The sequence below is a fragment of the Bos indicus x Bos taurus genome, chromosome 13, assembly GCF_003369695.1.
Source record: "Bos indicus x Bos taurus breed Angus x Brahman F1 hybrid chromosome 13, Bos_hybrid_MaternalHap_v2.0, whole genome shotgun sequence".
Classification (NCBI taxonomy): domain Eukaryota; kingdom Metazoa; phylum Chordata; class Mammalia; order Artiodactyla; family Bovidae; genus Bos; species Bos indicus x Bos taurus.
Window position 1 is genome coordinate 21,053,194 of NC_040088.1, and position 26,429 is coordinate 21,079,622.

Genomic DNA, 26,429 nt, shown 5'->3' on the forward strand with positions numbered 1-26,429 from the left:
CTGGAGTTACCACCACCCCTTCACAACCCACCAAGAGTCACATCAAGACCCTGAGGCCCAGAAACAGGGGAAATCACCCAAGGGCATAGAATAAGGCAGGCCCAGAGTTCCTGATGCCACCTTCTGAGCTTTTCAAATTGCAGTCAATCTGGACATATCATTAACTGAACTGTTCCATAACATAGATGTTTCATTAATATCTCCCCAGATGAAAATTTACAAATGGAGCTTCAGGAATAGAGAAAAAATACTCTATTGGGGATTCCAATCAAAATAGCAAATTAGTAGAAGGCAGACTCTGGGGAAATTTCTCCAGAGATTTCTAGAGAAATCTACTCATCTGTTTACCCAACCACCCATCCATCCATCCTTCTATTCCCCCATCCACCCATCCATTCACCCACTCATCAACCATCCATTCCCCCTCTTATTCATCCATCCATCCATCTATCCATCCTTCTTCCCATCTATCCATCATCTATACATGACCCAACCAACCAGCAAGCTGATCTTATATCCATCCACCTATCCTTTCTTCCTTCCTTCCTTTCATACATCCATCACCCATACATCCTTCCATCAGTCCATCCACCTGTCAACACATTCACCTAGCCACACTTGCATGCATCCAGCCAGCTAGCAAATACCCCTTCCTATCTCTTTGGAGGAGACTGTTCCATCATCATGTCATTAAGATGAAGGGCTCTAGATCAGACCTCTCTGGATTCTAATCCTTAGAAAAAAGATTTGACCTTTTGAATTACAGCTTCCTAGTCACCATCATGGCTTCCCAGGTGGTGCCAGGGGTAAAGAACCCACCTGCCAATGCAGTATATATAAGAGGTGTGGGTTCGACCCATGGGTTGGAAAGATCCCCTGGAGGAGGGCATGGCAACCCACTCCAGTATTCTTGCCTGGAGAATCCCATGGACAGAGGAGCCTGATGGGCTGCAGTCCATAGGGTCGCAAAGAGACAACTGAAGTGACTTAGCACGCACATACATGCAGTCACCAGCACATCATATCTGGTACATAGCAGACACTCAATAAACAGTAGCTATTTTGGGGGGACTATTATTTCACACCCCTAAGAAGTGGATGTGAAGTATTATGAGATTGGAGGGGTGAAGCATGCATTTGGGGATGAGCAGGTCAACCCCTAGGAAATTTTATTTTGCTGCCTTCATGTCTAATAAACTTCTATTACTCCACCAAACCAGTCTACCCATTCACCAGCCTCAGAGAATCAGAGCAGGACATGGTTCCTTCCAGGCCAAACTATGAAGTTGTTGGCCTCAACCCCCTACACATATGCACCTTCTTCCCTTTCTCCTGTCTCCTACATCCCCTGAAGTTCACACAGCCCCTCCATTCTTTCCCTGCTCCCCTAGGAAGAATTTCATGGGAACTCATTCATAGTAGAATATTATGGTATCATATATTTAAGAATTTTTTCCCCCTGGCTTCCTCACCTCATTCTAATCCCCTGCCCAGAGAATTCTCTGTTCAAAGAGGGATCACCACCTTCAGTTAAAAAGATGGGCATCAAAGGAGGGATTTCTGGCATCAGCAAACAGCTAACGAGTATCAGGGAGGTAGCAAAGGTCCCGGGTACCCAACCCCAACATTCCTGGGGAAGATGAGTGCAGCTCTGCTCACCCATGTCATTCAAGGGACTCAGGCCCTTCTGTTGATCCCTGAGAGGTCTCCTGACTATGCTCATGCTGCAGACAAGATCACTGAGGTTCAGAAAAGGGTCACCCAGGCAGGTATCCAGTCTGGGACACACTTCATTGCCTCCCCAGACCTCGGGCTCCCCCTGCCCAGACTCTGAAGAGGGAAGGGGGCACCTCCTTACCCCCCGGGAGGTCCCTGCAGCTCGGTCTTGAGAGGTCCCGTTCACTGGGCCCTCTGCTTCAGCTGAATCTGGTCGCAGGCTGGCCTTATATAGCAGCCAGAGTCTGCTCCCTGACCCAGGGAGGGAAACACCATGTAATTATGAGAGACCGGAATCTAGATTTGCTCCTCACATTGGGCACTGAGACTCAAAACCACAAGGGTTTGCGGTTTGTGGCTAATTCTGAGAACTTGTTCAACTCCACATGGTGTCACAGGAGCTGGGGTTTATCAGCCCCTGGTCGTTTGTAGCTAATTCTGAGAACTTGCAACTCCGGATGGTGTCACATGAGCTGGGGTTTATCGGCCCCTGCTCTGGGCACATTCCTAGAGACCCTAGCAAGGACCCCAGATGGGGGAAGTGGAAGCACCCCCAGAGGCATCTAGTTTTCAGCTCGAAAGCAGGCACTGCCCACTCCAGCTGGCCAGGGCAGAGAACCATACCCAGACTCAGCATCAAGCTGACCCTGGTTCAGCTTCACTCGACCCAGAACTCGCTGTGTGACCTTAGGTCAGCCACTCCTCTGTTCTCTGCCTCTCATCACATATTTCCATCTGTTAAGTAGGTAGAATACCTGCCTCACAGGACTGATTTGAGGATTCAAGGAGATAAACTTGGACCTGACTCTTCAAACTTGGGGCAAGTGTGAAGAGAACAAGCAGACTGGCTTCTGTTGATCTGCAGAAGTTTTTCTCCCAACATTTCATTATGAAATGTCCACACATCCAGTGAAGTTGAAAAGATTGTGCAGTGAGCACCCATATACTTGTCAGATTCTACCCACCGGCTACATCGACCATTAGTATTTTCTTGTACTCTTGCCTGGAAAGTCCCATGGACAGAGGAGCCTGGTAGGCTGCAGTCCATGGAGTCTCTAAGAGTCGGACACGACTGAGCGACTTCACTTTCACTTTTCACTTTCATGCACTGGAGAAGGAAATGGCAACCCACTCCAGTGTTCTTGCCTGGAGAATCCCAGGGACGGGGGAGCCTGGTGGGCTGCTGTCTATGGGGTCGCACAGAGTCAGACATGACTGAAGCGACTTAGCATAGCATACTTACTTTACTATGTATCTATTCATCCATTAATCCATCTTAAAAAAAAAAAAAAAAAAAACGTATTTCAAGGATTTCTCTGGTGGTCCAGTGGCCAAGACTCTGCACTCCCAATGCAGGGGCCCTGGGTTCGATCCCTGGTCAGGGAACTGGATCCCACATGCCACAGCTAAGAGTTCGCATGCCACGTCTAAAGATCCCGCATGCCACGACTAAGACCCGGTGCAGCCAAATAAGTAAAAATAAATAAATATTTTTTAAATGTATTTCAAAGAAAGTTGCAGTTAACAATATATTTTCCTCTAAACACTTTAACATGCATGCCATAACGATCCTCTTCTTTAGATGTAGAATTTACATACAGTGAAATTCATAAATATTAAGTGTTTATTTAAATAGTGACAATGTTATACAGTATGTCGCTTGCACCCCTATCTTAACATATTTTCATCACCCCAGAATTTTCCCTCCTGTTCCTTCTCAGTCAGCGCCTGCTCCCACCCCTCAGAGGCAGCCACTGCCCGCTCCAAGACCTGCTAGGACACAGACCAGACCTCTCCCTTGGCACTGAAGGTGGATCTGCCTTCCACACCGAGTGGCACCCATTCCTCTCACCACCACCGCCCCCAGCCTCCCTGTCTCCCGGCCTCTGCACGTGCCCTCTCTGCCAAAGAACACCCTTCCCCAGATTCTGCTAGTCACACAGTGCAGAAATGCCAGCTGCTCTAGAATGCTGTGACAACCCCCAACTCGGATGCTCCCTCTGGACGCCCAAGGCCCTCTGCCACCCCATTGAGATGGCCTTGCTCTGGGCAAACCAGGCCTGTGCCCCACTGCCAGCCCAGCACAGGCACAGATGCCAGTGTAGCAAATGAATGAATGAATGAACGAATGCTTTCAATCACTGCACACAACCTGGGGAGCAATCTGAGTCCTCCTTGCTTCCCGCCCCCAGCCCAGGCCTAGGTCCTACCTTCGTGTTTCTTTTTCTACGTACTAGCCACACCCCATGGCACATGGGGTCTTAGTTGTCTGACCAGGGGCGAACCCATGCCCCTGCATTCAAAGTGCGGAGTCTTAACCACTGGACCACCAGGGAAGACCCCCTACCTCAGTGCTTAATTGATGACATCTCCTCCTTCCCCATGAAGCCCACCTGAGGAGCTCTCCTGGGTGAGGGGGCATTTCTCTCCCCCACCGAAGTCTGCTCTCAAGCCAGGCTGAGCATAAACAGGCGTTCCCCTGAACTCTGCAGGGAGATGCTCCCTCCCTGCTGTCTGAGGGCTGTGGGGCCTCTGAAGGCAGGTGTCCTGCCAACCTCGCCAGTGGCACCACTGGACCCTGAGCCAGCGCCTCTCTGGGACTCACTTTCCCATCTGCAGCGGGTGCTTTAGTGGAAAACAGACTTCGGAGCCAGAGGCTCGGTTTGAATTCTGCTGTCTGTTTTCTCCAAGCCTGTTTCTTTGGTGTCAAGATGGTGACCAGAGTGACTTGGCCTCAAAAGAATGTTGTAAAGGTTGAGTTTAATCTTGCAAAGTGGTGAGAACAAGGCCCAGCACCCAGTAGGTGCTCAGTAGGTGGTATTTTTACTCTCATCATCCTGGGTCCCTGTTGGCGCCACAAGGCAGAAAGTTGGTAAAACCCACAGGGGTGTGAGCGGGTGCCTGAACCCAGGCCCTGGACCAACTGATCACCTGTAAGGGCTAGGAGGGTTCCGGGCAGGGACCCCAAGAACCACACACGCCTGTGTTCCCAGATCCCACTTGGCCTCTCAGCTCCGGACAATCCCTTCTTCTCTGGGCCCTCAGTTTGGGCATCTGAGAAATGGGCAGAATACCACACTTCTTCAGCAGGGTTTCCAGGATTGCGGAGGAAATGTCTGGAACATGCCTGGAGCTTTGTGGGGCAAAGAGGGCAACCGCGCCTTTCTCCACCTGCCCGTCCCTCCCGCCAGAGAGCAAGGATCAACGCCTACTGTGAACTGTAGAGGGCAGTGCACACATGGAGGTCAATGCTGTCTTCAGCCCGGAGACCAGCCAGGTCCTGGTGGTCATGAGGCCAGCCTTCCCCCCAGGCCCCGAGAGGATTAGTGTAGCTCTGGCGCCGAGGAGATCACCTGGGCTTAGCAGCCAAAGGGCACCTTTGTCTGGAGCTGGTGGGACCAGGCCCTGGGAGGCGATTCATCCTGAAGGTGACTCAGCCTGCAGGGGGCCTTGTGGGGGCTTCATGAAGTGGGGAGTTGGGACCAGGAAACAGACCCAACCTCACTACCAATCCCTCCAACTCAACCCTTGTCCCCCTTATGAACTGTCGGTTCGCTGCTGACCGAGGGACTTCCTGCACATCTGGCTGGTTTCATTGCCCAGCCTAAATGTGGCAGTTCAGAACCTGGGCTCTGGAGTCAGGGGCCTGGGCTCAAGTGCTGACCCTCATCACTTCCTGGCTGTGTGGCCTTGGGCAAGTCTCTTAACTTCTCTGGGCCTCAGTTTCCTCAACTCTAGATCAGATCAGATCAGATCAGTCGCTCAGTCGTGTCCGACTCTTTGCGACCCCATGAATCGCAGCACGCCAGGCCTCCCCGTCCATCACCAACTCCCGGAGTTCACTCAGACTCACGTCCATCGAGTCAGTGATGCCATCCAGCCATCTCATCCTCTGTCGTCCCCTTCTCCTCCTGCCCCCAATCCCTCCCAGCATCAGAGTGTTTTCCAATGAGTCAACTCTTCGCATGAGGTGGCCAAAGTACTGGAGTTTCAGCTTTAGCATGGTTCCTTCCAAAGAAATCCCAGGGCTGATTTCCTTCAGAATGGACTGGTTGGATCTCCTTGCAGTCCAAGGGACTCTCAACAGTCTTCTCCAACACCACAGTTCAAAAGCATCAATTCTTCAGAGCTCAGCCTTCTTCACAGTCCAACTCTCACATCCATACATGACCACAGGAAAAACCATAGCCTTGACTAGACGAACCTTTGTTGGCAAAGTAATGTCTCTGCTTTTGAATATGCTATCTAGGTTGGTCATAACTTTCCTTCCAAGGAGTAAGCGTCTTTTAATTTCATGGCTGCAGTCACCGTCTGCAGTGATTTTGGAGCCCAGAAAAATAAAGTCTGACACTGTCTCCACTGTTTCCCCATCTATTTCCCATGAAGTGATGGGACCGGATGCCATGATCTTTGTTTTCTGAATGTTGAGCTTTAAGCCAACTTTTTCACTCTCCTCTTTCACTTTCATCAAGAGGCTTTTTAGTTCCTCTTCACTTTCTGCCATAAGGGTGGTGTCATCTGCATAACTGAGGTTATTGATATTTCTCCCCACAATCTTGATTCCAGTTTGTGTTTCTTCCAGTCCAGCGTTTCTTATGATGTACTCTGCATATAAGTTAAATAAACAGGGTGACAGCTCTAGAGTGAACGTAAAAACAGTTCTGAGAAAGAAGGGTTGATTCAAGGAGATCATGACAAAAGTATCAAAAGTCCTTAAGACAGTGTCTGCAGTTAGGAAGCATACAATAAACACAGCAAGTATTATTTTTATAGCACAGTCATGAAAAGCCCAGGCTTTGGATTAAGGGGAAGAAGGATCTGGTTCAAACCCTGTCTCTGCCACTTAGGAGCTGTCCATTTCCATTTCTCTGAGCCTGTTTGCTCATTTTAAAATAGGGCGATAACACCCATTGATTAGGGTCACTATGAAACCTAACTGAGCAAAGGGTCCTCAGCATCTAACACAGAGGCTGGTATACAGTAAGCGCTCGGTAGAGGTTAGCTGTTTTCATTGCTACTCTGTGCAACCACAGGACTCACCAGGGTGAACAAAGACCTTCCCTCACCTTGACCTTGGGGAGCTCTTGGTCAAGTGGGAGAACAAGGTGAGGCAGGGACAATCCAGGACGGTGGATACAATAACAGAGCCTGCCTAGGGTCTGTGAGGCTGGAGGCACTCTTCTCTGTATACTGGGAGGACTATCTCATTTCATCCTCAAACGACCCATGAGTGAGTCCTACAGACATGATTCCCATTTCACAGACGAGGAGCCCGAGGCACAGAACTGGCTCTGCTTCCTCTTCATGCTCCAGGAGGATAGGCTGAGGCCACAGGCAGCCTTGACGCCAAACCTCGGAGCCTGGATGGTTTTCTGCTGGCCCAGAGAATCCAGCCATGGAAAGTCTGTCAGCGGAGGTGAGAGATGGTCAGACGAGGTAAAGGAAGGGCTGAAGGAGGACAGGATGGAAGAGAGGAGAGTGTGAAGAACAGGACAGGAGGCGCAGTCCCCGTGAGAGAGGAGGAAGGTGTGCTGGGGTCTGGGTGGAGAGGCAGGAGCAGATGAAGGCAGGATGAGAAGGTAGAATAATGTGGCAGTAACATGAGCTAACAGGAACTGATGGGTGAGTCAACATCCTGAGTGCTGGTTAACCCTCAAAACCAAATTAACCGTCATCCCCAAGTTACTGATGAAGAAGTTGAGAGTCAGAGAGAGTCAATGACTTGCCTGAGGCCACATGGCAGCTGGGATGGGATGTGAACCTGTGTGCGTGTGTGCTAAGTCACCTCAGTCGTGTCCGACTCTTTGTGACTCTGTGGACTATAGACCACCAGGCGCCTCATTCCATGGGATTCTCCAGGCAAGAATACTGGAGTGGGTTGACATGCCCTCTTCCAGGGTATCTGCTTGACCCAGAGATGGAACCCATGTCTCTTATGTCTCTGCATTGGCAGATGGGTTCTTTACCACTAGCACCACCTAGGAAGCCCTGGGATTTGAACACAGGCAGCAAAAATTCAAGCTACTCATATAATCACTGTATTGTCCTGGATGGGAGTCAGGAGACACTGGAGGTGAGAAAGGAGACAAGCATAAATCCCACATGCCACTCAGCACTGGGTCCGGCAGGTAGTCCAAACCAGTAACTGCAGGTGGGTGGAGGGGAGGTAAAGAGAAAAGAAGGGAACCGGGAGGAAGAAAGGGTAGAACAGTGGAAGGATGGACGGACTGGAGGATGAATAGATGTGTGAATAGATGGGTGGGTAGATGGGTGGGTGGATGGATGGGTGAGTGGTGGATAAATATAGATGGAAGGGTGAATGGGTCGGTGGATGAATGGATGGATGGATGGGTAGATGGATGAGAGGATGGTCATTCCCATTGGTGCATAAACCTCTAGACGGGTTCCAACTCTCCTTGGTTCCCCACTGCACCCCCTAGATCCACTAATCCAGTTCCCAAAACTTAACTGGCACCTTTTCACTCAGGTCCACCCATTTGTACCGACTTGGGGCCATTCTCCAGAACCAAGGAGGCCCATCTTGAGCAGCGGAGAGGAGTCCCGGCAAGAGAATCAGGATCCCCAGTTTCCCATCCCAGCTCTGCTCCTGTGCAGCCTCGGCCAGCCAGGCTCCTCTCTGGAGTCAGTTTCTCCACCCACACTATGAGTATTCAGCGTACTTTGTCCTGAAGTCTGTCCTGAGGTGTGTCAATGGCAGGTGTGCAGCTGTTAAGTGACCCCTCCAGGGCAACACCTTCCAGGAGTCTCACCCATCTCTGCCTCCTGGAGTACTCCCTGGAAAACTCTTACTCAGCCTTCAAAATTCAACTCGGACATCATTTCTGAGAACTGTCCCAAAATCAGAGAGACTGAAACAGACAGACACAAACTCAGACAGGCTCAGAGAGACAGGGTGAAAGATGGAGGCGTTTAGAAAAATACAGAGAGGATGGGACTTCCTGGTGGTCCAATGGATAAGACTCCATGCTCCCAATACAGGGAGGGGGCACGAGTTCGATCCCTGATCAGGGAACTAAGATTCCACATGCCACGCGTGGCATGGCCAATAAAAAAATAAGAAGAAAAGAAAAGAAATAGAGGGGAAGGAAGTGGGGAGGGCGACACAGAGAGCGCCACACAGAGGCGGAGGAAGGCAGGACAAGACACGGAGGTTGCCAAGGTCAACCAGTTATGTTTGGGACATGAAGCTACAATGACTAGGTCCCAGGTCCCTTCACCTCCCAGGAGCCCTGCTTGAAGCTGGGGAGAGCACCAGAGGCAGAGGCCAAGGCAGCCCCGGTGTGACTGGAGAACAAACCAGCCAGGAGGTGCTGAGACGAGTCATTTATTGAAAGCTCAGGACATGCCAAGGAGGCCCTAGATCTTTCTCCAAAGCAGAGTCTTGTGGCTAGCCCTGCAGTCCCCACTCCAGACTGGGGACAGGGCTGCAGGGCCGGAGCACCTGGGGGGCCCTGGGTGGATAAGGGACACTTATACTGTCACAGACACAGGCTAGAGCCTGGGAGGGAAACTGAGGCAGATGGGCAGGTGGGCAGGATTCTGGCAGTCAACACAGAGGGATGGCAGCCCTCTGTCAGCCTCAGGATGGCACGGTCAGCACCACGGCATTCTGCAAAGAGCAATGGCTCTAGGTTAGGTCCTCTGAGCCCTTGTGCCCAACATCCCGCTACACCTCCCACCCCTGCAGCCACTCTGCGTCCCCCACCCCCAACACCAGCCCCGTGCCCTGGGGTGAGCGCTGTATTGGGAACACAACTTGCACTTACTAAGTGAACGAGTGAACAAATGAATGAACGATGAATAAATGACCTTCAGTGTGGGAGAGGTCACTGATTTTAGAGACTTTAGTTCAAATGTCATTTTTCCTGTGAATTTATTGTGTGACCTTGGACCAGAAACTGGGCCTCCTACAGCCTTGGTCCTTATCTGAGAAGTAGGTCCAGGATTCCCTGATCTGCCCACCTCCCAGAGCTGTTCCAAGACTCAAAGGCGTACTGGACTGAAGAGGATCGTGAGACCATGCCCATACTCAGCAGGAAAAAACGCCCTGATCTATCAGAGAAGGCTGCCACAGGCACAGCGCAGGAGACCATGCCCATACTCAGCAGGAAAAAACGCCCTGATCTATCAGAGAAGGCTGCCACAGGCACAGCGCAGGAGACCATGTCCATACTCAGCAGGAAGAAACGCCCTGATCTATCAGAGAAGGCTGCCACAGGCACAGCGCAGGAGACCATGTCCATACTCAGCAGGAAGAAACGCCCTGATCTATCAGAGAAGGCTGCCACAGGCACAGCGCAGGAGACCATGTCCATACTCAGCAGGAAAAAACGCCCTGATCTATCAGAGAAGGCTGCCACAGGCACAGCGCAGGAGACCATGTCCATACTCAGCAGGAAGAAATGCCCTGATCTATCAGAGAAGGCTGCCACAGGCACAGCGCAGGAGACCATGTCCATACTCAGCAGGAAAAAAAGCCCTGATCTATCAGAGAAGGCTGCCACAGGCACAGCGCAGGAGACCATGTCCATACTCAGCAGGAAGAAACGCCCTGATCTATCAGAGAAGGCTGCCACAGGCACAGCGCAGGAGACCATGTCCATACTCAGCAGGAAGAAACGCCCTGATCTATCAGAGAAGGCTGCCACAGGCACAGCGCAGGAGACCATGTCCATACTCAGCAGGAAAAAAAGCCCTGATCTATCAGAGAAGGCTGCCACAGGCACAGCGCAGGAGACCATGTCCATACTCAGCAGGAAAAAACGCCCTGATCTATCAGAGAAGGCTGCCACAGGCACAGCGCAGGAGACCATGTCCATACTCAGCAGGAAGAAACGCCCCGATCTATCAGAGAAGGCTGCCACAGGCACAGCGCAGGAGACCATGTCCATACTCAGCAGGAAAAAACGCCCCGATCTATCAGAGAAGGCTGCCACAGGCACAGCGCAGGAGACCATGTCCATACTCAGCAGGAAGAAACGCCCCGATCTATCAGAGAAGGCTGCCACAGGCACAGCGCAGGAGACCATGTCCATACTCAGCAGGAAAAAACGCCCCGATCTATCAGAGAAGGCTGCCACAGGCACAGCGCAGGAGACCATGTCCATACTCAGCAGGAAAAAACGCCCCGATCTATCAGAGAAGGCTGCCACAGGCACAGCGCAGGAGACCATGTCCATACTCAGCAGGAAGAAACGCCCTGATCTATCAGAGAAGGCTGCCACAGGCACAGCGCAGGAGACCATGTCCATACTCAGCAGGAAGAAACGCCCTGATCTATCAGAGAAGGCTGCCACAGGCACAGCGCAGGGGAGAAACAGAAGGTGTGTACTTGCTACCCCTGGGCCAGGGGAACTGTGATTCTGTGAGGAAACCTGAGATCCCATCCCACAGGCCAGTCCTGTGTCTGAATTCAACAAGAGCTCTGTGACTGCTTGCCAACATCCGCCTTGGGCAAGTAAGGAAGGAGCGCTAGAATGTATGTCATGTATTTGCCATTCCCAAGTTAGGTAGTTTATAATCCCTGAGCAACCTAGAAAATGGGCAGCGACAGACCTTGTCAAAGGCAGAGCAGTCCCCTCTCCAGAGACAAGCTTTAGGTCCATCAAGGCTTACCCTCCCCACCATGGGAAACTCACCTCTATGATTGCCAGGGCCGCATTGGCAAAATTGACATTGAGAACCTTAGGCAGGGGGATCCCAACATCTAGGTTCACTGTGAAAAGGATGTGGTTGAAAGCAAAGATACGTGAGGGGCCAAGGTGGGACCTGCTGACCCTATTCCACCACTTTGAGCTAGCCAATTCTCTTCTTTGAGACTCAGGTTCCCGTGAAACTCCTACTCATCCTACTAAACCCAAACAAAAATGCCCCTTTTCTCTATTGTCTTAAGGGGTTCCCTCAGCAGAGCCTCCTTGAGGTTCTCTCAGTCTCTTGCACAATCTGGGTCATTTATATTCTATTCATTTGTTTATACAACTATTTCCATCTGGATTGTGAGCCTGAAGACACGAGCCACATCAGATAGCTCTTGACACTCAGAGTTGGGCATGATGCAGGAGCAATCCATATTGCTTGATTGGAAACAATCCTAGTTTCTGTATCTTAGAAAGGGGGATCAAGCCCTCTCCAATCTCAGTGTCTATTAAGAACAGTAGAGAATGATCAAATCACTTTGCTGTACACTTGAAACTAACACAACATTATAAATTAACTATACTTCAATTTTTTAACAAAAGAGCAATGGAGAGAGGCAATGGATTTGGCAATCCTGAGTTCAGACACTCCGTGTCCAAGAAGACACTTAAGGCTTCGCTTACCATTGAGCTTTGGCACGTAAGCTAGCCGGACCACACTGCTGAGCCATTCTTCTAAACGGGACGCCTGCAACAGAGCATGTAGAGAGGCTGGAAGGGGTGACTTTGCAGGGAGCAGTACCACCCTTCCCGGGAAGAAAACTCCAGAGGTCCAGCTGCCCCAGCCTCCCCACAAGCCTGACGACATAGCTCCTACTGGGCACAGGAACTGCTGGGGTGGGCAGTTCAAGAGTGACTCCAAGGGGACTCTGATTTAGGCAGGCTTCACTCTGGGCCCCGTGAGCTTGAAAGGGCTGCTCTCCTGGAGGAAGGATCTGGGGGGCCTGGTGGGGGCCTGTGTCTGAGAAAGAGGGAGGAAATGAGCCCAGCTCCAGTAATTCTGTGTGGTCTGACCTTAGATTCCTAGGAGTTGAGAAACACTTAGAATGATCTAGAATCTGAAACCATCATGAAATTCTAGAACCTCGGGACTTTGTAAGAAGCAGGAAACTAAGGGCTCTGTGAGTCTCTGAAATGTTAGAACCTTCTGAGCTCAAGGACCTTATTACTTGTGTGAAGTTCCAGAATTGTGAGCCCTTGTGAGGTTCTACACATTTACAACTTTATAAGGTTCCAAGACTGAAAGATCATGAGATTCACTTTCCTAAGACAATGACTGTTTGACAAGTGAGTGCACATGTGTGCATGAACACACAGAGACACACACCGGCCGGGATGTTTGTCCACTCCGTCTTTTGGGGGCAGAGCCCAGACTGGGGCCAGCTCAGTCATATAGCCTGACTCATCCTGCTTCCTTTCCACCCCACCTGTAGACCCTCACCACCGCCAAACTGCCCAGCCTCCCAGAACTTACATCGAAGGTGTGAGCAGAGGAGGACACCAGCTGGACGCTGAGCCTGGCAGAGAGAAGAGAGATGTTGAGGGGCCCCAGCACTCACCAAACCTCAGCCTGCCCCATCCCTAGCTCTCCAGGATCAGGAAACAGGGTTACAGGCCCCACTCTGCCTCCATTCAGCCTTGACTTGGGGTCTCAGTTTACCCACCTGTAAAATGGGCTTGGAGGGAGCTAACCTCCTTCTGAAATGTCATGACTGCTACCTCCAACTCCACGGCCCTGGAACCTTGATCTGACTCCCACTTATCTGACTGACGCTCTCTGAGAAGTAGCCCTCCCATAGACTGAGCCCTGGATACAGGGTGCTCTGCACCCCACAGCTGCTCACTAACGGCAATAAACCACCAGTGGATCACAGCTGGCCCACATAAAGGTCCAGGGCCAGAGCCCGGACACACATCTCTTCTCCTGCAGAGCTGAGGCTTCAACAGCCACCAGGAAGGGGAGGTGAACCCTGGCAGTGGGTGAGGTCTTTGTCAAGTATAGAAATGGAGTGGCGGTGGAGCCTTGTGGGGAGGGGGAGTGGGAGGGGGGCAGATGCAGCCTGAGGGGCCGGCAGGGATCAGGTGAGCACCAGCTGCCTATGGCCCAGGGCAGGCAGATCTCAGAGTCCCCTGGGAATACTCCTGCATCCTGCATCCAGGGGTGGGACAGAGAGGCCCCAGGCCCCAGGCCAAGGTGAGAGTGCTGGGCCTGGAGAACGGAGGCCTAGACAGAGGACTGGCTTCCAGGGACAATGCACTTTTGGAGGCTGGGCTTTGCAAACTGTCAAGTGCTGTGCATGCGTAAGGGAGGATTGTCATCAACCTCACTATCTCGGTTAGTATGATTATCATGAGGCCTAGTTACCAGAGGCGGGTAGAAACTAGAGAAATAGCTGCTGCTGCTGCTGCTGCTGCTAAGTCGCTTCAGTCGTGTCCGACTCTGTGTGACCCCATAGACGGCAGCCTACCAGGCTCCCCTGTCCCTGGGATTGTCCAGGCAAGAACACTGGAGTGGGTTGCCAATTCCTTCTCCAATGCATGAAAGTGAAAAGTGAAAGTGAAGTCGCTCAGTCGTGTCCGACTCTTAGCGACCCCATGGACTGCAGCCCAGCAGGCTCCTTCGTCCATATAGCTAGTCCACGTGAATAACAAAGCATCTGACCACATTCAAGGACAGGTATCTCCATGGCCTGCCTCTAGGGCTGATAACTCAGAAGTCTGCTCAAGTATTTTCTCATGGTCTTTCTTTTTGTCTTCTTCTTCTGGAACCCCTATGATTCGAATGTTGTAGCGTTTAATATTGTCCTGAAGGTCTCTGAGATTGTCCTCATTTCTTTTAATTCGTTTTTCTTTTATCCTCTCTGATTCATTTATTTCTACCATTCTATCTTCTAATTCACTAATCCTGTCTTCTGCCTCTGTTATTCTACTATTTGTTGCCTCCAGAGTGTTTAGTTCAGTTCTAATGAGGTGGATGAAACTGGAGCCTATTATACAGAGTGAAGTAAGCCAGAAGGAAAAACATCAATACAGTATACTAACGCATATATATGGAATTTAGAAAGATGGTAACAATAACCCGGTGTACGAGACAGCAAAAGAGACACTGATGTATAGAACAGTCTTATGGACTCTGTGGGAGAGGGAGAGGGTGGGAAGATTTGGGAGAATGGCAATGAAACATGTAAAATATCATGTAGGAAACGAGTTGCCAGTCCAGGTTCGATGCATGATGCTGGATGCTTGGGGCTGGTGCACTGGGACGGCCCAGAGGGATGGTATGGGGAGGGAGGAGGGAGGAGGGTTCAGGATGGGGAACACATGTATACCTGGGGTGGATTCATTTTGATATTTGGCAAAACTAATACAATTATGTAAAGTTTAAAAATAAAATAAAATTAGAGAGAAAAAAAAAAAAAAAAAAAGAAGTCTGGACTCCTCTGCAGCAGGTTTATCTCCAGGGCCAGGTTTTGAGCAGGTGCAGTGGAAGATGCCCTCTCTGGAGGCGATTCTCTGAGCCCTAGTTGCCTCATCTATAAAATGGGCCAAGACCACCCTTTCCCAGTAGGTTCCAGAGGCAAGGAAGACTCTGGCAAAACAAACACCTGCAATTCAGTTGCCTCTCAATAAATAATGGGGTTTCTGCTAGTCCCTAATTCTTTTTTTAAGTCTTTATTGAATTTGTTACAACACTGCTTCTGTTTTACGTTCTGGCTTTTGGGCCGTGAGGCATGTGGGATCTTAGTGACTCAAACAGGGTATCAAACCCACATCCCCTGCATTGAAAGGTGAAGTCTTAACCACTGGACCACTAGTGAAGTCCCCCTAATTCTTGTTCATAGAGACAACACCCAGGACCCCACGTTACCGTTCCAGGGATAGCGAGATGTGCAGCTTGGTAGCCGAGGGAGCCAGCTGGGCATTTAAAGTCATCACCTACGTGAGAAGAGCAGGCAGAAATTATACCAATTCGGCAAAAGGAGCCTGAAGACAGGTAGGTCTGCCTTGGCCAACAGGTGACTCTCCACCATTCATTTCCTCCACTACCCCTTGCTGATGTGTTAGTGTCCATGCTGGGCTACAAGGAAGTCACGTGAAGGTTCTGGTGCTCAGAAACCAGGGTACTAAGGGCTGTCAGTGTTGGATGTGAGGGAGTCCTGGGGTGGCAGGAGCTTGGACAGACCCTCAATCCTGCCTGCAGTGGGTGAGGGAAGGCATCGCCCACGAGGTGACCCCTGTGCTGAATCCTGGAAGACAAGGAGTTAGCCAAAGGAAGGGGAGAAACGTGGTGGTCTCTGCACAAACAAGGGCAAGGTGGGGGAACCTGGCAGCCCTGAGTAACTGGCTTAGGGCACAAGGCTGGGAAAGCAGGAGAGTGAGGCCGGGGGTGGGGGACGCGGCAAGGAATGGTATCTGGCCGTGTGGGGCCAGGGCAGAGTGAGCAGGGTAGGGACTGCCTCTGCCCAGATGTATGGTTGGGGAAATTAGCAGAGGTGGGGTGGAGGGGAGCAGAATGGAGGTGGGGGGCTGGGGAGAGCTGGAGGGCCATCCAAGAGGTATCTGAGCACAGGGTGGCTAGGGGGCGGGGCCAATTCCTGAGATCCTGCGGAAGCACCCAGGACACGTGTGATGAGGGAGCAGGCAGGAGTCCGAACAGTCAGGTTGACAGTGGGTGAGGGCTTCCTGCATGGTGCCCTATGGGATCCCCCACCCTGAGATCCACAGCCTGGAGCGGGTCAGGCCTACTCAGAACCCCAGTGCCTGCTCCCACCCCTCAGCCGCTCACCCCATTCAGCTGGAACAAGGCTTCATGGGCCCCCTGAGGGAAGTAGGACAGCACATGGATGGTAGCTGAGATGGAGACCGTGGCCTTGTGGTTCTGAAGCGTGACTGTGGGCGCTTCCTTCACCCGCAAGGAGAGCAGGAGCTGCTGGCCTGGAGGCAGCTTCCGCAGGGCCTGGACAGAAGCAAGGGCAGAGCAGGGGGCATGGGGGCATCTTAGATGCCCCACTAATAGAATCAGCCGGTCAGTCAGTCAACAGACACTCACTGGGCACCTAGTGGGTACCGGTACTGAGCTGGGAGCTGTGCTAACAGCCTGAACCAGATAGGTCTGGTCTCGGCCCCCTGGAGGCTGACATTATGGAACAGCCCAATCAGAGTCAAAATCGCCCCCAGGACACACTTCATTAGACAACATAAAAAAGAAAAGAAAACAAAAAACCTTCCTATGCCCACAGTCCCACATGATCCATCTTCTGCCCTCGTGTCTAGCCTCCCACCACTGGCCCCTATTCTCTTCTCTCTTAGACTCACTGACCACTCTGCTGTTCCTCCAAGCTGCCAGGCACACTCCTACCTCAGGGCCTTTGCACTCGCTGTTCCCTCTGCCAGAAATGTCTTCTCCAGACACCTTCACCGTTCCCTCCCTCCCCTCTGTCAGCCTTCAGCTCACATATCACCTCCCCAGTGAGGCCTTTGCAAGGTACCCTCCTCCACCTTCTGACATTGTATATATTCTGCTTATTCATTTGTTCAATGTCTGTCCCTCCCATCACAATGGCAGCTCCTGGAACACAGAGACTTTTATCTACTTTTCACTGTCTGCCCCTTGCACATGCCCAGCACCTGGCACAGGGCTGCTAAATAATTCAGATTCCCACAGCTGGAAAGAAGCCGTTCAGCCCCAGTTGGAGGAATGGTAAAGCTGAGGGCCAGGCCCTGTAGCCACGTACTGACTGATGCCCACTAGTCAAATCTCCCTGAATCTTCTCCTTTCTCTTACTTTTCCAAGGTCACTGCCCTGAGTCTTCTCTCTGGGGACAAGAACACTGAGACTAAGATGAAGTAAGGCAGTTGGCCGAAGAATTGATGCTTTTGAACTGCGGTGTTGGAGAAGACTGTTGAGATTCCCTTGGACTACAAGGAGATCCAACCAGTCCATCCTAAAGGAGATCAGTCCTGGGTGTTCATTGGAGGAACTGATGCTGAAGCTGAAACTCCAATACTTTGGCCACCTGATAAAGAGAACTGACTCATTTGAAAAGACCCTGATGCTGGGAAAGATTGAAGGCGGGAGAAGGGGACGACAGAGGATGAGATGGTTGGATGGCATCACTGACACAACGGCCATAGGTTTGGGCAGACTCCAGGAGTTGGTGATGGACAGGGAGGCTTGGCGTGCTGCGGCTCATGAGGTCGCAAAGAGCTGGACACAACTGAGCAACTGAACTGAACTGAAGGCAGTTGGAGGGAGAGGGCTAAAGTCATTTGGAAAGAAACTCCTGTCCTCTGCTTGACAGAGAAGCAACAGACCGAGGACAAATGCCCCGTTGACTTCTGGTGCAGTTAAACCCTGGTCCTTTCCTCTCTAAGCAAAATCTACTATCAGGAAAGGATATGGTGTTAGTCAATCACACTTCAGTGTGAATTTGAACTCAACATTCAATTGTGACTATCTGTAGAGCTGTATTGAGAAAGATTCTGGAGTCCATTCAGGGTCATCAGGAAAGACCTACCATGAATAAAGTCCATGAGAGGGTCACTCACCTCAGGGACCAAAGCTGCCAGATCTGTAGTTGTCAGTGGGACATTGCTGGGAACCTGGACCGGAGACCAAATGGGAAGGGGGATAAACACAGAGCCGAGATAGGGATCCCTCAGCACAAACAGTAGCTTCCTCCCACCCAGCTACATACATGCGTCTCCACAGACACTCATGTTCCTTCTAGTAACCAATGATGAGTGCTTACTACATGCCAGACTCATGCTAAGGGCTTTCTGAGCCTTCACTCATTCCACCTTTATAACTGCTCCAGGAAGTAGGTGCTATGATTACTCCCATTTTACAGATGAAAAACCTGAGGTTCCTGTCCAGGCTTATAAGCTGGTAAATGGTGGCACCAGGCTTTGACCTTTTAAACTTCCCTCCCAATTTGAAAGCCCAGGAATCTGACCCCACATATTTTTGCTTTTTACCCCAAAATATTCTCAAATACTATAAATTTGTTTCTATCATTTACAAATTAGGACATTTCATATAAATTTGCAGTTTCTAACTTTAAAAAATTGGAAAATCTGGTCACATCTGGCTCCCAGCTCAAGGCCCTATTCCAACCACCCACAGGCCTTCAGCGTGCTCTTTGGACCCCACATATAGGAAGTCAATGATCAACCCCTGCTCCCTTAGGCTGAGCCGCAGATGAGGGGCCCAGGTGGCTCAGAGTTTACTTTGGACAGGGCTGAGACCAAGAATGCCACTGGGTAAGGCTTCTGGGCTGGGGCTTCCAGACATCTGTGAGGGTGTGAGAGGGGCCAGAAGGGAAACAGACATCTCTGAAACTTCAGAATAAATGTCCAGTGTCCAAATGTCATGAAGAGCATAGTCGGTGACATCATTGACTTCCCTAAGCCCCAAAACTCCATCAGGGTGCCGCCCAAGGAGGACCACACATCCCAGGTGACCACACCTCTGTACCTCTTTAACAGTGTTTGGGCTCTGTATACCTTTGGTATAGTCCAAACTGAGTTTTCTTCTCTTCAACTCAAATATGCTCTTGAGAAAGTAGTAGGAATGTTAGCCATTCACACTTTAGTAAAAATTGAGCATTGACTACAAGAGCTCATCTGGTGCAGGGATAGAAAACTGGCTACATTTCACACACCAATTTTGACCAATTCAAAGTAACTTCCTGAGTGTCATGTTGAGAAAGACTCAGAAGTCCCACTCAGGTTTAGCCAAGTAGAGGCCATTATCAATTAGTAAGTAATGTCATACTTGTCTACAAGGACAAGCATGGACATGTACCTGCTATAAAACTGTCCAAGTCTCTCTGATTATAAGAAGAAGGCTCATCAGGGCTGAACAGTGATGAGGTTCAGCTAGGTTACAACTAGCATCGCTAAGACCCAGCAGGGCAGGTTGCCACACTTACCAGCTCGGAGGTGATGTCCAGGTCAAGGGCACCGCTGGTCTGAAGGAGCCCAAACACGGTGTTAAAGAGGAACAGAGGCACGGTCACCTGGGATGTGTGGTCCTCCTTGGGCGGCACCTTGACGGGGTTGCGGGGCTTGGGGAAGTCAATGACGTCACCAGCTACGCTCTTCACGATGGGCTGCAGAGGTGAGAGACAGTGCGGCAGGATCTCAGGGCAGCTCACTCACCTGGCTCTGAGTCAGCATCCCCTTCCTGGCCTCCACTGGGACCTCACCCACCCCCAGTGGTGGGCAGGGCCTTGGTGGGCACTTACATTGACATCCAGCTCTATGTACTGGTTGGAGATGAGAGGCAGTGTGGCCAGAGTGAATTCCACGGACCCAAGAGCCCCGAGAGGCACCAGGCCTGGATGAGGAGGGGAGGAAGAAGAAAGGCCCCCATGAGCCCAGGCCCTACTTCTATTTACTGAGCGCCTGCTGAATGCCTAGCACTCTACTGAGTATTCACCTGGGTGCTACTGTCATCCCCATTTTACAGATATGGAAACTGAGGCTTTAACAGAGGAAGTCACTAGCCCCAAGCCACACAAGCCACAGAATAGCAAAGCCAAGGTTCCTGTTTTCCAGCACTGGTGCCACTAACCACGTCGTTGCCCTGCCTCTCTCGTATAACACCACATACAGAGATACATCTGCCCCCAGGTTTTCTATCCTAATCCTAGTTAAGCATTTTTATACTTTTTTCAAGGCCCATTTGTGAATACAAAAGGCATCCATGTCTCCATAAGGCTCAGAGAGGCCGGGGGCCACTGTGGCTGAGGGGCCCTGGGTTCCTTATGTAAGCTCTGGACCTCAGTCATCTTGTCTGTCCAGATAATAATAATATCTGCCTCACACTTCTGACAGTGCCAGACACCCCACTGGTGATCAGCGAGTGGCCTGAAGCCCCGATAGATGGAGACCTGGATGGCTCCACGTGTCCTCACCCCGTTGAACCGGCCTCAGCCCAGAACTCCACCATTAGGCCTCCTCATCATGGCGGCCTCGTCAGTCTGAGGAAGACGTGAAAGGGCCCAGAATTCTCCCCCGTCCTCTTCACTGGTATGGGGTGGAGTGGTAAGAGCAGGTGCAGAGGAGGAGCAGGGCAGACCCCAACTTACCCAGCACGGCCCCCAGGAGCTCATTCACCACACCCAGCACACTGTCCACCACGGGGCACAGCTGTGTCCAGAGGAGATGGGGGTTAACAGGAGCATAAGAGTGGGCCCAAGCCTGGTGCAGGGAATGACTGCATTTTCTTTAAATTATTTGCTTTGGGGTCCCAAGGGCCCCAAACAGGGCAGACGATGGAGATGGATAGGGGGGCACACAGGTGGGAGGCATGGATGGGCTGGAGCTTGAAGTGTCAGAGGGCAGAGTGGGTGGTGCAGAGGGCCAGCTACATGGGCCCCCTCAGAACACCTTGGAGGATGCTGGGGGGACATGGGGACACATTCCAGAGGCTCGCTGGGGCGTGGGGACAAGGCCTTCCCCAGAGGAAACAAATGGCTATTTTCTCCAAGGTCTCAGGCTCCTCCTGCCATCCAGGTGGATGCCTGGAGACCTACAATCTGGATCCCACAGAATGGCACCTCCTACCCTCCACGCAGAGTCAGGCCTGGCCCGAGGCATCTACTATAACACCATCCTGAGTTTCCCGGAAAACCCCTGGGCTGTGACAACAGGGAGCAAGCAGTTTGGATTCCAGAATCTTATCACGGAATCCGAGTCCACCAAAGCAAGAACCCCAAAGGTGGCCCAGCCCAGCCCCTTCTCTCACTCAGCCCCTTCATTCTACAGCTGGGGCCAGAGGAGACAGGCGACCTATCCAAGATCACAGCTGTTCTCAGAAAGACAAGAGAAGGCTGTCTTTTCATTTAAACATGGAATCCCTAACTCCAGGGCTTCTGGGGTCAGGCACATCACAGAAAGGAGAGGAGACCAGAGGGGCTGTGATGGGAGAGGGTGAGCAGCCCCTTGGAGACCAGCTGTGTGCCGACTGCAGGAAGGAGGTACGGGCAGCCAGGATGGCTGACGGCACAAGAGAAGCCAGAAATCAGATTGCTGAGAGAAGCCTCCAGTCTCTAAGTGTCAGTAATTAACTCTTATTTTTAAAACCTCTTTGAGTCACATAAATCCTGTCTTGCAGCCAATTGTCCAGAGACCCCCAGTTACTGGCTGTGACTTAAATGTAGCTACTTCCCTTGTTGAAATCGACTTGAGATGGGCCTGGGCTGCTGGGAGCGTCTCTTCTCCCCCTGAGCTGCTTTTCTGATTGGATTCTTGAAGCCCAGGGCAGTTTTGTCAACGTCAGTCTCCGATACCCTTGCCACCTCCACAGCTGTTCTTAACAAGGACTCATAAGAGAGGTCCAGCCAGGATTGGCGACCAGAAAGCCTGACTACTCTTTGCTGGCTGTCAGCAAGCCGCTCCCCTCTCCATCCTTAACAAAATGGAGCTTTGGCCAGACCAGCTTAAGTGTGGTTCAAGGGATGGCAGGGGCAGGCAGGAGCATCCTGGAGCAGTTTCATCATATTGTGTTTAATGTCACATGATGTCAATATATGGGCTTTCCTGGTGGCTCAGCAGTAAAGAATCTGCCTGCAATGCAGGAGATGTGGGTTCAATCCCTGGGGTGGGAAGATCCCCTGGAGGAGGAAATGGCAACCCACTCCAGCATTCTTGCCTGGAAAATTCCATGGACATAGGAGCCTGGCAGGCTATAGTCCATGGAATCACAAAGAGTCGGACCTGACTGAATGACTGAACACACACACACACATGTCTTAATATACATATATGTGATCTTCTTAGACGTGTTTGCTAAGCACAGGGCTTTTTTTAAAATCATTGAGTGACCCAATTTTAATTCAAATCTAGTTTACAGGAAAATATAAAGTCAATAACAATACAGGTGGCAAAGACAAAGCAGGGGGTAAGAAAGAGACTTGGATTGGAGAGCAGGTCACCGGAAGCTGTAAATTTAGGGTTCAGAGGTCTGGGGACAGACTGTGCCAGCCCACCTACAGACTGGCAGGCGGCACCTGGGACACCCATGGGCAGGCCAGGATGGGATTACCTGATGGGCGTGGAAGGGAAGACCAGCCTAATCCTGCCTGGCGCCCAGATTAACTCAAAGCCGGGGAGGAGGGGCACAGCCCAGGGGAAGGGGTGTGCCTCGTCTGTGGCCCCACACTCACCAATTCTGGCAGCACCTTGAAGAGTGTCTGTTCCACAACCCCAAAGAGTGGTGCAGGTAGCAACCTGGGCAGAATGAGATGCGTGAAGGTGTGGCCACCACACAGGGACAGCGCCAACTCGGATGACGGGGCAGCGTGGGCACTTGGGACTCAGAACATCACCCATCTCCTCTCCTGGTGGGCTTGATTGGGACTTAGGGATCTGGGTTTAAATCTTGGCTCTGCCTCACCACGGGCCCAGAGAAGGATTTCAGTTTCCCCATCCATACAGTGCCTGCTTTAGAGAGAGCTGCTGCCACTGAGATCAAATGGGAGCGCACACGTGTCTAGTGCTCAATAAAAGTCTGTTCCCTTCATTTCCCCCAATAAGTATAGACAAGTGACATTTGGGTCAACAACAGCACCTGGCTTAGGCTGAGGGTTCAGTAAGTATTTGTTGAATGAATGTCTGAGGGGGTGGCCTGAGGATGTGCATGCAGACAGACTTAGGTCTGTTTGGAGACTATGGGGGTACAGAGGGAGGGTGACAACCACAGAACCGCAAGCACAGGACACCAGCACCCTCCTGAGCTCCAGCCCCTCCATGCCACCTCTAGCCCAGAGGAGCAGGATGGAGCCACTGGGATTTAAGGAGCCCAAGAGCCTGCCTGGAAGCCCCTTTTTAAGGCTCTTCTGCAGACAGAACCAACCCTGGTTCACCCTATTCTTGGAAACTAACACAGAGCTGTCTCATCACCCATCACTGGGCAGGGGCCACCCAGCAAAGGTGGGGTGTGGCTGTGAGATTTGGTCTGGAATGGAGAGACTAACAGAGGCTGACTCAAAGTTGGAAAGGGTGGGGGCAGACAGCAGACGACAGTAGGGGCAGGTGCAGAGTGCTGCAAGAAAGCCTCGGACCTGAGTCCAGAGACCAGTTTATCTCTACACTTGCTGCAATGTGGGTGTGTGACCTTGGGCAAATCCCAAGCTCTCTTTGGGCTTCAGTTGCCCCGTGGGTGGAAGGGTCACTGTGTCCTAAACACCTGGAGTAAGAGATGGTTATAACGGTGCCAGAGACTTTGGGATCAATAAATTTAGGTGCTCATTATACAGATAGGGACACGGAAGCCCAGACAAGGGACGGGGATCCCCTGGGGTCACACAGCAAGTCAGAGGCTGAGCTGGGTCTCTGACATGCTACAAGCAGACACTCAGTTCCCCGCAGATGGAGGGACCCCCATCGGCCCTTGTTCTATCTGGAAGAAGGGAGGCAGGCTCTCAGGGGCTGGAGAAGTGGGACGCTCAGGAGCGGGAGTTGCAAGCTGGGGGCTGGACCAGAGTCCTTGTCCGTGGTAGGCCTCAGTCTACAAGTCCGTGCAATGGGCTGATGCGGTGAGAGGGGCAGAGGCAGGGTGAACTCAAGCCCCGCCCAGCTGGTCAAGGAGACCCCGAGGAGTCCCATCAGGGGAGCCGCCCAACTAGGGCTCCAGCCCGCGGACTCACCCCGTGAGCAGGCTGATGTGTCCCAGGAGCGTGCTGCAGCGCTTGAGGATAAGGATGGGCGTACCCCGCGCGCTCACGCCCAGCGCCACCCGCGACGACACGTTCACCTCAGCAGCCAGCTGCAGGACGCTCCCGAGGGGGCTGCGAGACCAGAAACTGGGGGCGTGACCAGGCAGCCGAGGCCCCACCCGCCAGGGCCGCCTCGGCCGCGCCCATCCCGGGGCAGCAGACCAGGGCTCTGATGGGCAGCGGATGGGGTAGCCTTGCGAGGGGTCTAGTCCCCACCCCTCCTCTCTCCCCAGCCTCCCTGTCCTTCCTCACGCCCATGCGCCCCCTCCCTCACCCCCACCAGTGACCTCTCTCAGGGAGAGAGACGGAAGTCCCTGGACGTCCATGGGATGGAGATCCCTGGAGACGGGTAGTGAGGTAGGATCCAGGGAGGGAATAGGAAAGCAGAAGTCCCTGGGAAGGAAGTAGGGTGGGAGGAAATAGGGGTTGAGGGGGTGAGCCTGCAGAGACAATAGGGTAGGGGGTGCCCAGTGGGGTGGGGTGTGGAGCCGCAGGGTAGAGGCCCAGGGGCACACTCACCCAGAGCCGTGCAGGCCCACCTTGGTGTGCAGGTTCAGCTGCACCCCAAACCCTGGCAGCAGCTTCACAGACACCTTTGGCAGTGTGACTTCCTCCACCTTCAGCCTGCGGGGAGGACAGGGCCACTGACATCCCCCCGCACCAGTCCCTTAGTGCCTGGACCCACCCAGACCACGCTGGTCAGGACAGAGGTCTTTGGAGCAGACACTTAAAGAGGAGGAAGGAGGGAGCCCTGAAGATACTTGGATTAGCCTAGAGAGACTGAGAAACTTGCCCCAGATCACACACTCACACAGTTATTGAAACTGATCCCACAGCTGGAACCCTCAACCACAGGGACGTGCTGCCTGACATTCAGTAGACCCCTTATTTTCTGACTCAGTTTCTAGGACTCCCTCTCTAAGGCTCCCCATGATATTCCCACTGCCTTCCAACAAATTAAAAAAGTCAACCTCTTCTCTATTCCCTGAAGCAAAGAAAAGACCAGGCTACCTGAACAGCACGCAGGAGGTAGACAGTCACGTGGCCACATTGTGAGACTCACCCAGAAAGCTCCTCAACAACGCCAAAAACCCCTCCATAGCTCAGCAAGCCACCTCCTCCGAGCAGGCCCCCGGAGCCCAGGAGGCCCTGGTTCACAGACGTGACTGTTCCCAGCACGTTCTGTAGAATGGGCCCACCGACCAGTGAGTTCTGGATGGCTGCAAAGAGGGCAGGGGGGGTTGGGAGGGGGGAACCAAGGGGAGGGAAGGGGGAAGGAAGTTTCATATTACAGATGAGAAAACTAGGGCCCAGAGAGGGGCAAAGTCACACAGCAAATCGGATTTGGGGCCAACAGTATGACTAGGACTCCTGGACACTGGACCACCCGGCAGATTGAAAGGGGGGAACAAAAGTAAAGGAGGGAGCACCCAGCCACCAGAGCTTGAGCAAAAGGGAGGAGGCAACCCCTCCTGGGCACGACTGGCCTGACTCTATGTGGATTGTGAGAAGGGCAAGATGGAAAGCACCGCCTCGTGGAGGTTGGGACAATGAGGGGAGCTTCCAGGAAGCATTTCCTCTTCACAGCCATGGTCACTCTGGGCCGTTGAGCCCCTGAGGCCCCAAATGCTTAGTAGAATTCCGCTACCCCAGAAATGGGGGGGCAGAGATGCTGGTTCAGCCAGCACCCACCCCCGGACCTCCTCAACCCTGCCCACCCCCATCCCTGAGGGAGACTCAAACCCTACTTGCTCATCCAGTCCAGTTCCCCTCTCAGAAGAGAGTGAACTACTCATTGGAGCCTGCACACCAAACATTAAGCCCCTGAACTCTACACAGTTGGGAATCAAACCCTGTTCTCATCTACCCCCTGAAGCATAAGCATGTAAGTCTATCTATGAGACAGTTTATACTGCGGCTGGATCCTCACACCCTGCCCACCTTGGGCTCACCTTTGCCGAGTTCGTCCTTGTCGATCCTAGCGAGGGTGCCCACCTTCTCAAGCAGCCCCTGGCACGGAGTCACCAGACCCCAGAGGAGAAGCGGGGACCACATGCCCAACATTGTCAGTGTCACACCTACCAAGAATGGAAGCAGAAACCTGGGGCCATCCTTGTGCCCAGGGCTTCTCTTCCCTGTGCCCCTTCACCAGCCTGGGGCCCTCCCACCCGCCTGGCAACGCTCAAGTCCAGTTTCACTCCCAGGAAAGCCCTCTCCCTCCAATTTGAGCAGCAGCTAACACATCTGAATTTAAAGTCTTAGGCGTCTGTGG

At 52.2% G+C, this 26,429-nt stretch overlaps 1 protein-coding gene across 1 annotated transcript; it reads right to left on the reverse strand.

The window, feature by feature from the left end:
- Nucleotides 1-9,316: 9,316 nt before the first annotated feature.
- On the reverse strand, nt 9,317-26,227 carry BPIFB3 (BPI fold containing family B member 3). Its single transcript, XM_027558162.1, has 15 exons — nt 26,110-26,227; nt 25,221-25,377; nt 24,677-24,781; nt 24,089-24,229; nt 22,607-22,670; nt 20,528-20,588; nt 19,682-19,773; nt 19,367-19,546; nt 17,982-18,035; nt 16,219-16,389; nt 15,301-15,368; nt 12,907-12,949; nt 12,057-12,120; nt 11,376-11,452; nt 9,317-9,346 (listed from the first exon to the last, which is right to left on the reverse strand). The coding sequence occupies exons 1-15, from the start codon at nt 26,219-26,221 to the stop codon at nt 9,317-9,319; spliced, it is 1,419 nt and encodes a 472-aa protein (XP_027413963.1). The 5' UTR covers nt 26,222-26,227.
- Nucleotides 26,228-26,429: the final 202 nt, after the last annotated feature.

Excerpts from the sequence above, each read along its gene's own strand:
- BPIFB3 (XM_027558162.1), bottom strand. The coding sequence starts at position 26,221 with ATGTTGGGCATGTGGTCCCCGCTTCTCCTCTGGGGTCTGGTGACTCCG. Across the intron at positions 18,036-19,366 it reads TGGACATCACCTCCGAGCTG|GTTCCCAGCAATGTCCCACT; the intron begins GTAAGTGTGGCA and ends TCTCCGGTCCAG. Across the intron at positions 12,121-12,906 it reads CCTCTGCTCACACCTTCGAT|GCGTCCCGTTTAGAAGAATG; the intron begins GTAAGTTCTGGG and ends GCTCTGTTGCAG.